The sequence below is a fragment of the Cnephaeus nilssonii genome, assembly GCF_951640355.1.
Source record: "Cnephaeus nilssonii genome assembly, chromosome: 10".
Taxonomy (NCBI): Eukaryota; Metazoa; Chordata; class Mammalia; order Chiroptera; family Vespertilionidae; genus Cnephaeus; species Cnephaeus nilssonii.
In genome coordinates, this window is record NC_137081.1 from 1,216,639 (window position 1) to 1,232,839 (window position 16,201).

Consider the following 16,201-nt stretch of genomic DNA (forward strand, 5'->3'; position numbering starts at 1 on the left):
GTTGTGGGCCCCACGGAACCATCAGGAGCTGACGGACAGTTTCTCGTGACGTAGTTTCCGTCCAAATTAAAGTAAAACAGACAAACGGGGGAAGGCCTGGAGAGTGGTTGGGACGGAAACATGCAGCACGTGGTTTGGGATGATCTCGGGCCTTGGACTGACGGGAAGCGAAGGGCTGGGCCGTGGCTTGGGGACCTTCGGGGGCGGGGCAGGGAGGCAGGGGACCTGGACCAGGGTGGCAGCTCCTGAGGGGGTGGGCCCCTGGTGGGTGTTCGCCTCTTGATTGGCCAGGTGGCACTGATTGGCATGGGTGGCAAAGGCGAATACGGCAGCTGTGTCCACGTGGGTGGCCGCGTGAATGTGAGCTCTGACCTCTGACCTCTGTCACGAGCCCGTGATTCAGGCTTCGCAGCAGAGGGGGTGGCTTAGTCTGTGAGGCAGCCACTGGGGCGACGCCCCGAAGGGGGGCTGGAGAGCTCCCTCCTCAGAGGGAGTTTGAAATCGGGTCAGCCTCTCTGTGTAAAAACCGTGACAGACGTACGGAGTTCTATCATCAAACTTTGTCTTTTATTGTCGTGTAAAGGGCAGCTTTATTGCGATATAATTGGATACGTTTTGACATATGAACGTTCTTCAAAGTATCACCACCAACAAGATGGTGAATGTACTCATCACCCCCAGAATTTCCTGGCTCCCCCCCCCCCCCCGCAATCTCTCCATCCTTCCCGAAGCAACCACGGACCCAGTTATTGCCACTATGAAGTAGGTGGAATTTTCTAGAATGTTGTAAGTGGAACCACACAATATGCACTCCCTGTAGTTGGTATTCTTTCACTGAGCACGGTTATTCTGAGAGTCCTTCCTGCTGTTGTGTGTGGACAGAAGGTTCCGTTTCATGCCGAACGTATGACGCTGTGTGGCCCCACCAAGGTTTACCTGCTCGCCGGTGGATGGACATGTCGGTGGTCTCAGTGCTTGCTATTAAAGATGAGGCTGCTGTCCGTGTCCACACACACGTCTTTGTGTTGACACGTGCGTTCCTTTTCCTGGGGTAGAAGCTGGGGAGGGGCGGGTGGGAGCGTCGGATTTCCGTCGGGACGAGCCCTGGTTCCCTGACCCCGAGCTGTGTGCCGTCTTCGTCTCCTGGACGCCATGGCTGTGGTGGGGACACTGTCCTCCCTGCCTTTGCCCTCTGATCAGAGCAGCCCACGAGCATCCTGAGTTTAGGTTGCTCCCGATGTCATCCAAGTTCTTGCTTTGGAAGCCGGCAACCGCATCGACTCTGAGGACAAGGAGCGAAGGGGTTTGGGAGGGACGATGAGGCTCACGCTCAGCAGCTGCACCTCCAGCTTGTGGGAGGGGGACCAGGAACGCGGGACCCCGTGGGCAGGGGCTCACAGAGGCTCAGAGGGTTCATCTCCAGCAGCCTGAGCCTCTGTGTGTATCTTTTTTAAAATTAAATATATTTTCATTGATTTCAGGGAGGAAGGAAGAGGGAGGGAGAGAAACATCCATGATGAGAGAGAATCATGGATCACCTGCCCCCTGCACGCCCCACACTGGGGATCGAACCCACAATCTGGGCATGTGCCCTGATCAGGAATTGAAGCCATTGATTCACGCCAGCCGTTTTTGGTTTTTTTTTGGTCGTGTTTGATTTTTTCCATTTTCTCTAGCCTCTGTGTGTCTTTACTCACGTGTCGAAGTCCTGACAAAGCTCTCAGGCCCCGTCGGGGAGATGCTCCGAGCTGGTGGCCCAGCCCCGTGTCTCGGGGGCGGGGCGGGCGGCCGGGGGCCTGTCGGGAATTGAGCAGCGACTTGTCCTCCACACGTGACCGTTTCTGCGCTGAGCGGGCCACGCGGTGCCTTTGGGTTAGGGCCCGGGTGTCAGACACTCCAGCCTTTTAGTTTCCCGAGAGCCACGCCCCCGCTGGAGCTGGAGCCAGGGCTCAGCATCGGCGAGAAGGGGGCCCTCCCCACCCGCCCGACGCTGCTGTCGCTGAGTGAGGATTTCGGCTCGCAGCCATGACCACAGTCACACGTTCCTCCAGGAGACGGGGTGGGGTGACCCCCGGCTCACTGTGACCGGGCACAGAGCGGGCTTCGGAGCCCCGCGAACGTGTGGGGCTTCAGGAAGGATGGAATCTGCCGGAAGGCTTTCCGCCGCCTCCTGCGGCTCCATCCTCACATCCCTGCCCCCCGAGTCCACCGGCAGCCGGCACGGCCGCTCGCAGGCCCGGAGGGTGTTGGCGCCGGGGACACGCGCTCGGGGTCCGAGGCCGCTCCCCGCTGCTCCCCCGCAGGGTCCGCGTTCACGCTGAAGGTCCAGGTGAATGACATCATCAGCCGCCAGCCGCTGCGCCGGGCGGCGGTCGAGGTGTTTGTCAACCACACGAAGACGAACGCCACCGTGACCGGGAGCCACGGCGCCGCGCTGGTCCGCGTGCCCTACACGCTGGGCCTGGGCCTCACCATCCTGGCGCACAAGGTCGGCTACGTGCTGGCGCCGCTGGCCTGGAGGCCCGGCCGGATGCCAAGTAAGAGGAGAGGGGGGCGGCGGGGGGCGGGGGGGGGGGGGTCCCCATCCCAGCCGCCCCTCTCTGCGGGCCCCGGGCTCCGGGAACTGCACAGGGATGTCTGTGTGATCCGTGTAACGTGGGTTAGAGAGGAGGGCCCGTTCCTTTTCCTTTCAAATATATTTTATCGATTTCCGAGAGGAAGGGAGAGGGGGAGAGAGAGGGAAACATCCATGATGAGGGGAGTCCTGGATTGGCTGCCTCCTGCACGCCCCACACTGGGGATTGAGCCCGCCACCCGCCATGTGCCCTGACCGGGACTCGAACCCTGACCTCCTGGCTCCTAGGTGCACGCTCAGCCCCACCCGCCTGGCCCCCAGTTTGCTTTTTACCCCTTCTTAGGGCCTTGCTGGAGCAGAACCACGCATGTCTGCCCCCCCCCCCCCCCAGGCTCAGTCACGTCTTTCCGTTGTGCTGTATTCCACAGTCTACTCATCAGTGACACTTTCGCTGTTCCCGCAAAGCCAAGCGAATATCTGGCTGTTTGAAGACACCGTTTTGATTACCGGAAAGCTAGCCGGTACGTATAACGCCTTTTCCCCGGCTGGCAAGTCCCCGGTGGAGGTGGTTATTAGGACGACAGCACGTCTTCAGTGACGAGTCGCTGTGGCTCCTAAGGCGGAAACCTGAGTGGATCAGGCTGTTCTTTTCTTCCAGAGGCCAAATCTCAGCCCAGCGTTCAGTTTTCAAAAGCCTTCATCACGCTCCCGGACAGCCACCACTTCAGCAACGTGACCGGCTACCTGACGGTCCTGCAGCAGTTCCTGACGATGGACAGTTTTCCGTATGCGTCCGGAGTCACGCTGAGTAAATCAGGTGCTGTCTCCTCTCACGCAGGAGAGTCATCTGTGGAGGGAAGTACCCAGGCCTCTCGTCAGAGCTGAGATGTAGGCTGGACGCTCGCTGAAGCTCGGGGTGGGAGGGGGGGCGCGTGGCACCTCTGAAACACGGGCCAGTGGTTAAGAGGCTACAAGCACTCCACCCCCTCGTAGGCAGTGGGAGAAAGTAAACAAAGCCTTCTGCATACCCTGTTCCACACTTTACCTAAAAGAGGTCACGGCAGGTGTCGAAAATAGTAATGATTATTGTGACCTTGTAAATTGAAAAATACATTTAGCCCTAACCAGTTTGGCTCAGTGGATAGAGCATCGGCCTGTGGACTGAAAGGTCCCAGGTTCGATTCCGGTCAGGGGCATGTACCTTGGTTGTGGGCACATCCCCAGTTAGGGGGTGTGCAGGAGGCAGCTGATCGATGTTTCTCTCTCATCGATGTTTCTAACTCTCTATCCCTCTCTCTTCTTCTCTGTAAAAAATCAATAAAATATATTTAAAAAATACATTTAAAAATGGAAATGGGACTTAGAGAAATTTACACATGTCCTTTTATATTTGACCTTCTGTTCATCCTTATCAAATGGATGAGACGTGTCAGTAATGGGTAGCTCTGGCTGAAGGAGAGGATCGAGGTATTTGGGGCCCCTATGAATGTTGCTCATATGTAACGACAACCCGTGGTTTACGTAAGACTTTAATAAATGGCGTTTTTTTCAGGTTTTGAAAGCATCGAGCTGACGCCCCTCGCTGCGGTGTGTGTGAAGATTTACTCGGGGGGCAGGGAGCTCCAGGTGGCCGGCTCCGTCCAGCTTTCTCTGCCGCTTCTCCACACCCAGGACGTGAGGGCGGGGGACCGCGTCCCTGCCTGGACGTTTGACATGGACACAGGTGTGTGACGAGAGCGAGATGATCTGCACACCGCCCTGGTGAATGTCTGATCTCAGGAGCAGGTTCTGCACGTTCATTTCAGCTTTGTTGAAGTGTCGTTGACAAGTGAAGTCTCTCTGTTTCCGTGTAGAATAAAGTAACTCAAAAGGCCACACGATGGAAAACAGCCCACTCACCAGGGTTGTGTCTGAGCACACCCCTTACTTGGGCCTCAGTTTCCTACACATTGAGCGAGAGGTTGTTTGAAATCACTTTGAAGAAGCAGATCTTCTGGTTTGAGTCCTGATTTCAGATGATTCCTTCTGGCAAAGGCCTTTGTCTCTACTGCACCTTCCAGCGAAAAGAATTTTTGGGGTTGATTTATCACATATGCAGACACTGCATACACTGTCCCTGCTTAATGGGCATCCCAAACAGGCGACAGATAACCAACCCCCTGCTGATAAAGTTGGATTTCACGACTCACATCCTCAAGATAATCTCAATAGGCACAATCTAACTAATAAAAGAGAAAGATGCATATTGACTGTACCTTCATGACGCCCACCAGCCAATCAGGAGTGAGTATGCAAATTAACCCAACAAAGATGGTGGGTTAATTTGCATATGCAGGCACCTAGCGTCGTCGCCATGGTGATGATGCAGGCGTTCTGCACCACCCCAGCCTCTCCAGGCCTCTGGGCAGCATGGGAAGGTGGAAAGGCGGCTCCGGCCGGAGCAAAGGCAGTGCCAGCACTCGGGAAGGAAGGCCCATTCTTGCACGAATCTTCATGCATCGGGCCTCTAGTTTAAATATATTTTTATTGATTTCAGAGAGGAAGGCAGAGGGAGAGAGAGATAAAACATCGATGATGAGAGAGAATCATCGATCGGCTGCCTCCTGCACGCCCCACACTGGGGATCGAGCCCACAACCCAGGCATGTGCCCTGACCGGGAATTAAACCATGACCTCCTGGTTCATAGGTCAACACTCAACCACTGAGCCACGCCGGTCGTGCTCAATAGGCACAATTTAAACATTATTTGGAGAGTTACGATTTCCTGAAACATCCTGTATTTATTTGCAATGCTTTTATTTTGCACAGTCATAACAAATCGTTCACATTATTTTATTGAATATCTTATTATCATAGGTACTATAGCACCATGTAACATACGATGTGTATATTATCCCATGGTAACATATTGCTACAGTTTTCATAATTTTTGCAAAAGCCCTGCAAGGCACTCCGTGCATGACCATCAGCACACTCCCGTCAGCTCTGAAGAGAGCGATCGATGGAGACTGACTGCGTGGCATCTCCTTACCTTCCTCTCCAGGCACTTGGATCAGTCACGGCCGGGGGACGGTCAAGGACGATAACAACCATTTGGTTTGGACGTACGACGCGCCGCATCTGGGCTACTGGATAGCAGCTCCGCTTCCAGGAACTAGAGGTTCGTAAACATGGAACAAAACGTAATTAAAATCACGACCCCACAGTCACGCTGGCCCTGATGCAGCCGACCTTGCCATCAGCACCGCGCTCCCTGCGGCGCCGCGTGCACACGGCTCCCGGGCCTGGGTCTCCGCTCCGTGCGCTTCGTGTTCATAAGAAGAGTTAGGCTCCGTGAACTCTAAGGTCTCCTGGAGCTACGATAGCTGGTGAACATGAAGTTTGTTCGGATCAAGTCTTTCCTCTCTCTCTCTCTCTCTCACTCTCTCACCCCCCTCTCCCCCCCTCTCTCTCTCTCTCTCTCTCTCTCTCTCTCTCGTTCTTTCCTTTCTTTTTTTTTTAAGTGAGCCAGGTCTTTATAGTAGATATGGCAGGAGTTACATTTTCTCAGGGAACACCATTAGATCATAGAACATCTACATGTATAAAAGCCTAAGTGACCGTCTGAACGTTCGACCATCTGACCAGTAGCTATGACGCACGATGACCACCAGGAGGCAGATGCTCCGACCGGTAGCTATGACGTGCACTGACCGCCAGGGGGCAGATGCTCAACGTAGGAGCTGCCGAGCTGCAGTTCTTGGGTGACGCACCCAGAACCAGAGAGGAGGGAGCCCGATTCTGGGGTGCATCATCCGAGAAACGCCCTCTCACAATCTGGGACCCCTCGGGGGATGTCAGAGAGCTGGGTTTGGCTCGATCCTCGCAGGCCAGGCCGAGGGACCCCACCGTGCACGGGCCTCTAGTTTCCACATAAAACATGAACATTGCAATTACAGCTTTCTCTCATACATTTCAGCGAATAACAGCGTTCTTGTTGTCTTCATGTGATAACTCAGCTAAATAGTCGCTAAGGGTATATGTGCTCAAAACTGTGGACACAGACAGGGGAGTTGAACAAAGGTAGAAAAGAAAGTCATTCCCTGTCGTCGAGTACAGCGGTCGCCAACCGGTGGTCCCCGAGGTCCGAACGGTTGGTGACTGCTGGTCTAGGAGTCAAGACAAGATAAAAGCAATCAGCAGATGAAAACAGTCATCAGAGCCCTGACCGGTTTGGCTCAGTGGATAGAGCATCAGCCTGCAGACTGAAAGGTCCCAGGTTCGATTCCGGTCAAGGACATGTACCTTGGTTGCGGGCACATCCCCAGTGGGGGGTGTGCAGGAGGCAGCTGATGGATGTTTCCCTCTCATCGATGTTTCTAATTCTATCCCTCTCCCTTCCTCTCTGTAAAAATCAATCCCAGAACAGGTGACCGATAACCAGCCACCTGTTGATAAGCCAGGAACAAGGTTACGGTGCCAGAGGCCACAGTGGGGTCAGGGCATCTGGACGGGGTCAGGCCTGGCTTTGCTGAGTGGCGTCCGGCAGGTCAGGCAGGATTTCTGGGCCACCCGTTCCTCCTCCGGCAACAGCGTTAGACTCACCTCACCGGGCTGGTTTCCTCGCGCGCCCAGGTTCCTGAAGGCCGCGATGACTGAGTTCACTCTTTGTGAGTAAGTTCTACCCAGACCAGGGCGAGCACCTGGTTGCCAGGAGGGCACAGGCTCTGGGTGATGAAGACAAGGGGAGGATGGGGGGAGTCCGCGGGTGCTGGGGAGGCCGAGGAAGCCGGTGCCAGGAGGCAGGAGTCCCCGGTTCTGCCCACTGGTTCTGCCCCGCGATGGCGGACTCACCCTCTGCAGTCCTGTCCCCAGGTTCCTGGCCGCCCGGGGATGGAGAGTTCGGGGGCCTGGGTGTGGGGCCTGAGCACAGCGCTGGGGGAGGAAGGGCTGCGGATAACAGTGCCCCCAGACTGCTCCCGGGTAAGGCAGGTGGTTCCCGTGAAGATGGGCCGGCCGTGGGGGTGGGCAGAGGGGGACAGAACCCAAGAACGGCCCACCAGGCGTGCTCCATTCGGGCTCCGGGAGCAGTGAGCATCTCCTGTTTCTAATGGAACATAGCATCCAATGACATCACTTGTATCTCAGGAAATCCGACAGGTACCTTGGAGTTGTGCGACTCTCAAAAGACTCAGGCACTGCATATTTTAGCCATTAAGTCTTCTTTTTAAAACATTTATTTATTTAAAAAATATTTTTATTGATTTCAAAGAGGAAGGGGGAGGGAGAGAGAGGGAAGAACATCAATGATAAGAGAGAATCATGGGTCAGCAGCCTCCGGCGCGCCCCACACTGGGGGTTGAGCTCACAACCCTGGGCTTGTGCCCTGACCTGGAATTGAACCCTGACCTCCTGGTTCATAGGCCGATGTTCAACCACTGAGCCAGCTGGCCGGGCTAAATCTTCTTAAATAAAGAAAAGCCTTCTAGCCTGCAGCAGGGAGGACTGGCTGCCCCAGGCCTGCTGCCCCTGGGGATGGGGTGGGGCCTGGGGTGGGGTGGGGCCTGGGGTGGGGGGTGGGGTGGGGGCTGGGGTGGGGCTGGCATAAATGGAGTTGCCTCTGGGCTTCCCTGCAGCCGGTGTTGCCAAGGCAACTGCCGGGCCTCAGCGTCTGCTCTTGTCTCCTGCCTCCTCCTCCTGTAATCCTGGGTTTGCAATCCACAAAAACAAAGCACAGCAGAACCTTCAGTGCCGCTCCTGCGGCGTTTGGGGAGAATGGAAGTTGAATGCATAGGTCATCCCTCCACCTACTCGTGCGCCAGAGAGTTAATCCTGGCCCAGTGCCTGCTCCCGGCTGGGCGGCTGCGGCGGTGGGGGCTGTTCCAGGCCGGGCAGGACCGTCCCAGCGCACACGCCCACCGGGACGCACACGCCCACCGGGACGTGGGTGACGCTCACACGCCTTTCTCCACGACACCCTGTCGTCACACTCATCGCGGCTGTCTGTCCATTTGAAGACTCGCACAGTTTTTCTGAAATTAAAAAAAAGGTTTTAACTTTCATTGTTTTATTGACAGTCTTTGCATTTTAAACTGTGCAAGTAACAGGACTTTTTTAAAAAATTGAGTTTATTGGGGTGACATTGGTTAATAAAACCGCACAAGACTTTTTTTAAGTGAAGCTGAAACGTGGTCTTCGCACAGAACTGTAAGCCCTTAACCACGTCGGTCAAAGGGCTGTTCGCTCGGTTCTGTTCGGACCTCAGTGCTGACGACATGATTATTCAGAAACCACAGGGAGGCTGCTTTTGTTCCTCACGAGGCAAAATACCACGCAGCCTTGCCAGCTGTCCAGCCTCATCCCGTTCCCGATTTGCAACTAGAATGAAATATTGATGAGAAAGAACAGTTAATATTTAATGTAACTCTTCAACTCAGCGAACGCCACGTCACTTCATGTCTGATAAAAACAGCCTACAGAGCACTTGGGCTTTATAGAGAAGTATTCCTTTTGTTTGGTATTTTTATTTATTTTTACTTTATTTCATTATTTTTAAATATATATATAATTTTTATTGATTTCAGAGAGGAAAGGAGTGGGAGAGAGGGATAGAAACCTCAATGATGAGAGAGAATCATTGATCAGCTGCCTCCTGCACGCCCCCCACTGGGGATCGAGCCCACAACCCGGGCACGTGCCCTTGACCCAAATCGAACCCGGGACCCTTCAGTCGCAGGCCGACGCTCTATCCACTGAGCCACACCGGCTAGGGCTATTTATTTATGTTTTAATTCTTCATTGTGAAAAGTACTGCTTATGTCCTCTTTTTCTACCATTGACCCCTTCCAGCCCGCCCTGCCCCAGGCCTTCACCCCCATTGTCTGTTTTCTGTATGGGCCATGCATGTGTGCACACAAGGTCTGTGGCTGATCACCTCCCACCCACCACCCTCCCGCCTTCCCCCCGAGATCCTGCATCTGTTCCGTGCGTCCTGCCTCTGGATCCGCTCCGTTCATCAGTTTACTCGGTTCCTTAGAGAGAAGTGTCCCTTCCCCTAAACACACACCGGAAACAGCCAACTTACACGGTGAATTGTAATAGCTGAGTGCCTTTCTGAAATAGGCGGACGTTGGGTCTGTGCGTTACGTTGGAAAAGCCTGAGGGTCAGGTGCTGAAGGAGGAGGGAGGTTCCCCTGAGACTGACCTCGACCCCGTCTGCTCCTGCTGCTCCTGCTCCTGCTCCTGCTGCGGGCGGATCCGGCCGGAGCGCTGTGCCCTGCCAGACTCCCGGGGCAGCTTGAGTGGTGCTGCCTTTGCAGGCACTGACCGGGCGGGGGGTCTGAAATAGGCACCGACCCCTCTGAGTCTGTTTTCTGGCTTCTAAACGGGGGCTTGGGTATGGGGACCCCTTCTCTCCCAACACCTGTCAGGAGGTGAGTGTCCCTGTCCAGTCCGAGGTGGCCTGTGACCGGCCGGTTACCAGCTGCAGCTGCCCAGGGGCACGTGGCCATAGGAGTCTGTTTTTATAATGAATCTTACGTAGAATTCTCTCCGAAAACCAATGAGAAAACGGCCTCCGGGGAGGGTGACAAAACAATAATAATAAAGCGTGCACTTCCTGTTCGCTTTGTTTGCTTGTTTACACGGAACCGCTCAGGTCCGGGGGCCAGCGGAGACTCCAGGGACATGGCTGCCTACCACACGGCCTTCCTGACGGCCATCCTGGGCGGCACCATCGTCATCGTCGTCGGCTTCTTCGCGGTGCTGCTGTGCTACTGCAGGTACATGCGTGTGCGGGCATGTGTGTGCAGGTACACGCGTATGCGGGCATGTGTGTGCGGGCATGTGTGTGCAGGTACACGCGTGTGCGGGCATGTGTGCAGGTACATGCATGTGCGGGCATGCGTGTGCGGGCATGTGTGCAGGTACATGTGTGTGCGGGCATGCATGTGTGGGCATGCGTGTGCGCAAACCCCACGCCTCCATCACAGGGGCGGCCGCGTGTGCTGTGTGTTACCAGGTGTGGGCTGGGGTCGGGGGTTCCTCTGCAGCAGGTGGATGGACTGGGAGGGAGCTGGCCCCCCAGCATCGCCCATGGGCTGTCTGTGCCGTGGGGGGCTGCTGGGGAGCCTCCCAGCTGGTCAGCTGTGAACACTGCCCCCCCCTCTTCCACCCCCCCAGGGACAGGTGTGGGCCCCCCCAGAAGAGAGACAGGACCGTCACCAAGCTGGAGGCGCTCCGCAGAGACCAGACCACGTCCACCACGCACATCCACCACATCGGCTCCGTCCAGGCCGCCCTGCGGGCCGAGGACCGGGCCCAGCCCCGCGGCGCCCGCAGCCCCGCGCGCAGCCCGCAGCGGCCGGGCCGGGCCCAGGCGGAGGCCGTGGTGAGGACGCGGGACCATTTCAAGCTCTACGGGGAGGACGTCTCCTTCCTGTCCGCCCACCCGCCGGCCCCGGAGTCCCGCGGGGGCGCCCGGCCGCCGGCCCCCGCCCCGGGCAGCCTGGCCCCGCGGGGGGGCGCCCAGGAGGAGGCGCGGTACCTGGCGGGCCGCCCGGAGGGGTACGGGCGCGCCCCGCTCCCCGAGCAGCTGCTGCACCTGTACCGCCCGCCGCTCGCGCTCCTGCAGGGCGCCGACCTCTTCGCCCCGGAGCCGCGCCCCGCCGCCAAGGCGGCCACGCTGCCCCGGAAGGCGCCGCCGGGCTACGGGCCGCTGCGGGAGCCGGGCGGCCGCGGGGCCTTCGCGCAGACGCTGCCCAAGGCGCCCGGGCACGCGCTCGCCCCGCCCGCGGCCGCCGGGGAGGAGGGCGCCCCGCGCGAGGGCCCCCCGAGCCCGCCGCCCGGGGCCGCCGCCTGGGGGCGCTACCCCAGCAGCCTGCTGGAGTCGGTGTCGGTGCCGGGCACGCTGAACGAGGCGGTGGTGGTGGCGCCCTTCGCCGCGGAGCTGCAGGGCATCTCGGAGCAGGCGCTGCGGGAGCTGAGCCAGGCGCAGCCCTGCCCGCACCCGCGCGCCTGGTTCGTGTCCCTGGACGGCACGCCGGTGGCGCCGGTGCGGCACTCCTTCATCGACCTGAAGCGGGGCCGGCGCGGCCGCAGCAACGACGCCAGCCTGGACTCGGGCGTGGACCTGCACGAGCCGCCCGCGGGCCGGCGGCTGGAGCGGGAGCGCACCTTCGTCCGCAGCGCGGCCGCGCCCCGCGCGCTCTGCCTGGAGGACCTGGACCTGAGCAGCAGCGAGAGCGGCACGGCCGTCTGCTCCCCCGAGGACCCCGCGCTGCGGCCCGCGCTGGACGGCGGGGGGCCCCTCCCCGAGCACCCCGCGGAGGAGGCCCCCGGGCGGCGGGGCGCCGCGGACGACCTGGACGTCCGCACCTCCCCCACGAGGAAGCGCGGCCGGCCCGCCCCCGCCCGGAGGGACAGCAAGACCAACATCTGGAAGAAGCGCGAGGAGCGCCCGCTGCTCCCCATAAATTAGCCCCGGGCTGGGGGGTCCCCGCCTCCGCGCCGCTCCTCCTCGTTTCTGGTGTAAACTGCAGTAGGAACTTACGGTTTTTAATATGTTTTTATTGATGTCATAGAGGGAGGGAGAGAGAAACATCAATGATGAGAGAGAATCAAGGATCAGCTGCCTCCTGCACGCCCCACACTGGGGATGAGCCTGCAACCCGGGCCTGTGCCCTCACCGGGAATCGAACCGTGACCTCCTGGTTCATAGGTCAACGCTCACCACTGAGCCAGCCGGCCGGTCCCATGTGAACTCGAGGAGAGTGGGCCCTGAGCAGAGAGAATGTGAAACGGAGACAGCCCGAGGGAGGGGTGCCAGGGACACTGGCCCCTCTTCTCACCTGTTGGGGGGCTGAGCCTGGAGCACCCACATGTTCACAACGTGACACGGCCTCACGGAGGTCCTTGTCTGGACATGTGGGCCCCGCAGCCCCCCAGCCCCGGCTCCCTAAGAAGGACGCTGTGAAATGGGCACCCCCAGGCTGCTGCCACGGAGAGGGTCTGGGGGTGCCCCGCTCTGTGGGTGCCCCGTGCAGCCGTGGGAGGGAAGCTGTGCTCGGGGTCCTCGTGTGGGATCTCCGCTCGGTGCCCACTGCCCGCCCTGGACACCAGACACCAGTGGTCTGGATGGATGTCTTTCCAGAGGTCAAAGGCCACACAGCCTTTTCGTGTTGTTGCTACAAACGGCATGTATGTTGTATCAACCCCAAGCCAACCCCATACTCACCTGAGGTGGCCAAGGGGCGACTTGGTTGCTAGAGAGGGAAACCCCAGAACCATCGGTGAGGTGATGGTTGGTTATTCAGAAACCTGAGAAATGGATGCTCCGACGTTAAATTTTTACTTTAAAATTCCTTTTTTCTTCCCTCAAAAGTGAAACGAGCCTAGCTGTCCGGGAAAACTTCACACCTATCTAGAGCGAGAGAAACCCCACCAAGCTTACCTTTAGTTTCGACTCTGATACCTGGGAGCTAAAATCAATTCTAAGATATGCCTTTTATTGACAAAAACTCTGTCACTAAAATGCTATTAAACTTGACTTAAAGATTAATAAATCAGTGATGTTTCTTATGAACGTTAAAAAATTAACAGTGTGGAACTAAAGGAAACAAACATTGCAGTTTTTTATGGGAAAAGTAAGTTTTTTCTTAAAATGCTTGTAGCCTTAGCAACACCCCCATGCCCACCCCCAGTTTTGTAAGAAATATGTCCCTGTCCATCTCATCTCATTTCATCACAGCAAAGAATTCCGTGTGAACACAGGCAGCTGTTCATAATTATGTTTTCCACCCTGCGTTATCATTCCTAGGTCCTAAAACACATCTCCTCTTAATTAAAATCAACTCATCCCGTTTTTCTTAAAATTTCCACGAAGGCCGATGTTGAAGCAGATCCCCCTTTTCCTTGGGGGAAAAATGGGGCCAAATGGCTTCATTTCTCACCCCTGCTGATCAACAGGAGAGCCACAGGGAGGCGCAGGCACATGCATTGAAAGAAGCAAAAGGAGCCGCCTTCGCATCAGGGGGAACGTGGGTGAGCCTGAGAGCCCTTTCCCAAGATGGGACCCGCCAGGCCCGCACCCACGGCTGAGGCACCCACGGCTGAGGCACCCACGGCCGAGGCACCCACGCTGAGGCAGCCAGCCGCCGGCGTTCTGCACTGACCAGCGAACGCCAAGACCAGGCACAGGTGCCGTGCCTCCGCCCCCAGAGGGGAGACGGGTTCTGGGACCCCCAGGCCAGCTTGAGTTGTGTGGGGGTAGAAGAGGCCCCGTCCCAGGAGGCTTCTCCCTGGTCTCACACCGAGAGGGACGCGCTAGGAGCCGCCCGAGGATCTGGGGGGGCCAGGCCTCAGGCTGCGGACGGCCCGGGGGGAGACGGGCCGTGTCAGGCGGGACCCATCCTCCAAGTGCACGCTCTCTCGGCAGCCCCAGCAGACACGTGCAGCTTTTCCTCCAACGCGGCCCTGGGCGTGCACGTGGGGCGATGAGGTCTGCCGGCTCGCAGCGTTTCTTCCTTTTCTGTGTTTCTCGTTCGCATCCAGTTCCTATCGGTAGTTTATCTCGGGATGCGGTGAGAAACGACAGTGAGAAGTCCTTCATCAGTATCTTAAACGTGTAGCTCTCCCTCCTTAAAGCGTGTCCTCTCCGCTTGGCGATGGGCTCTGGGGATGGAAGGCACACCATGCAGACCTGCACCCACTCGTTCGCGCTAAAGGGAACGAGAAGAGGTGCCCGCAAGGGCTTTTCTAGAAACGCATTGTTCTGGTTTCAGAAGAAAACCCTATTTTTCCAGACGCGCACCTCCTGTCCTCCAGTGGGGAGCACAGGCATGCACCTTTTCTAATGAAGGTTAACAGCGCGCTCCTCCTGTTCCAAAGCCGGAGCCATCCACTCTCTCTCAGTCCGAGTGATCTGAGCCCACAACGTGCACCACTTCCTTACAGTGCTAGATGGATTGAAAGCCAACCCAGGTTTTTGCAGATGTAAACCCAGAGAATTTTGGTCCCAAATGGTTCACATTTGTGGATCCTTTGTACATACTTTGCTTATATCTTAAAAGTCTCCCTCGATTCCCTGTTGGGTTCGTGTACTAAAGCACAGCGACAGGTATTTTTGGATGCATATTAGGGCCCTGAGACTTTATAAAGCACATTTTTACGGCATGTAAGCAGTTGTGTCGGGATCACCCCCTTTTGTGATAGACAGCCCACCACGCAGGCCACACGTGTTGAGGAATTGAAGCACTTCTCCGCTCTGGCAGATCACTCGCCCAGGGTCTGAGTCCTCTGGGATCAGCGCACCTGTTTTAGGGACCAGAGGGCCAACCAGTACCCCTTAAAACCCCCCAAGGGCGGCGCTCAGAGGCACGTCTGAGTTTATAGGGGATGAGGCACACACTCGCCCATGTACTTCCTGTCTTGGTAGAGACTCTGACTGTGTGAATGTCCACCGCACACCGAGGGCTGACGGCTCGCCCTCTGGTTCCAAATGTTTTTAGCTTTTGTATTCTTTTGCCAGAGGAGGCCCCATCCCAGTGTGTATTTATGACCATTACTACTGTACTTACTGCTGGAGACTGGAACAACCTGGAGATTTGTAAAATGTTAAACATAGTTCATTAAAGATAATATAATAAATCTGAAAATGTACTCGATGCGTTGTTCATTTTGGGCAAACGACAAAATATTCCCCTCTAAGTTCTCATTTGATCTAGGAAGAACTCAAATATTAATTTTTAATTTCGTATACTCCTATAGTAGAACAAGCATTCTACATCTGATTACCCCTTGTTTATAGGATGAACTTGATCTCTCTTTGCTCGTCACGTTCTCCCAAGTTCACATCTTTGCTATGAAAGCCGGGATAGACATACTAGTTTTCCTCCACTGAGAAGACTCCTTAAGGTAACGGGCTAGAACAGTGGTCGGCAAACTCCTTAGTCAACAGCGCCAAATATCAACAGTACAACGACTGAAATTTCTTTTGAGAGCCAAATATTTTTAAAAATATATTTTATTGATTTTTTTACAGCGAGGAAGGGAGAGGGACAGAGAGCTAGAAACATCGACCAGCTGCCTCCTGCACACCCCCCACTGGGGATGTGCCCGCAACCAAGGTACATGCTTTTGACCGGAATCGAACCTGGGACCTTTCAGTCCGAAGACCGACGCTCTATCCACTGAGCCAAACCGGTTTCGGCGAGAGCCAAATTTTTTAAACTTAAACTTCTTCTAACGCCACTTCTTCCAAATAGACTCGCCCAGGCCGTGGTGTTTTGTGGAAGAGCCACACTCAAGGGGCCAAAGAGCCGCATGTGGCTCGCGAGCCGCGGTTTGTCGACCACGGGGCTAGAACGTGAAATAAATGGCGTTTCCCAAAATACCCAGGTGAGACGAGGATACACCGCCTCCTTCCCACCGTTAGGGGGTTCTCTGGTCTGTCAGCCGGAGACTGTTTAGCCACGGCTGCGCGCTCAGGGCGCCGGTTCTTCGAGGGCCCGTGTGCTCACGTCGTTGGCTGCACCGACGTTCAGGCCCTTGCACCCGGGGCTTCGGGATCTCTTTGGAGCCCTTAGCCGGCTGCCGCCTCCTGGACAGTCTGTGGAACATACATGAACGTGGGCCTAGGAATACCATGT

The 16,201-nt window shown here is 56.6% G+C and overlaps 1 protein-coding gene across 1 annotated transcript; it reads left to right on the forward strand.

The window, feature by feature from the left end:
• Positions 1-306: 306 nt before the first annotated feature.
• FAM171B (family with sequence similarity 171 member B) lies at positions 307-15,148 on the forward strand (the record flags this gene model as incomplete). Its single annotated transcript, XM_079783087.1, has 8 exons — positions 307-360; positions 2,096-2,537; positions 3,004-3,096; positions 3,234-3,392; positions 4,128-4,298; positions 5,620-5,736; positions 10,213-10,336; positions 10,737-15,148. 8 exons carry the CDS (start codon positions 307-309, stop codon positions 12,031-12,033), a joined length of 2,457 nt encoding a protein of 818 aa, XP_079639213.1. The 3' UTR covers positions 12,034-15,148.
• Between the last annotated feature and the right edge of the window lie 1,053 nt (positions 15,149-16,201).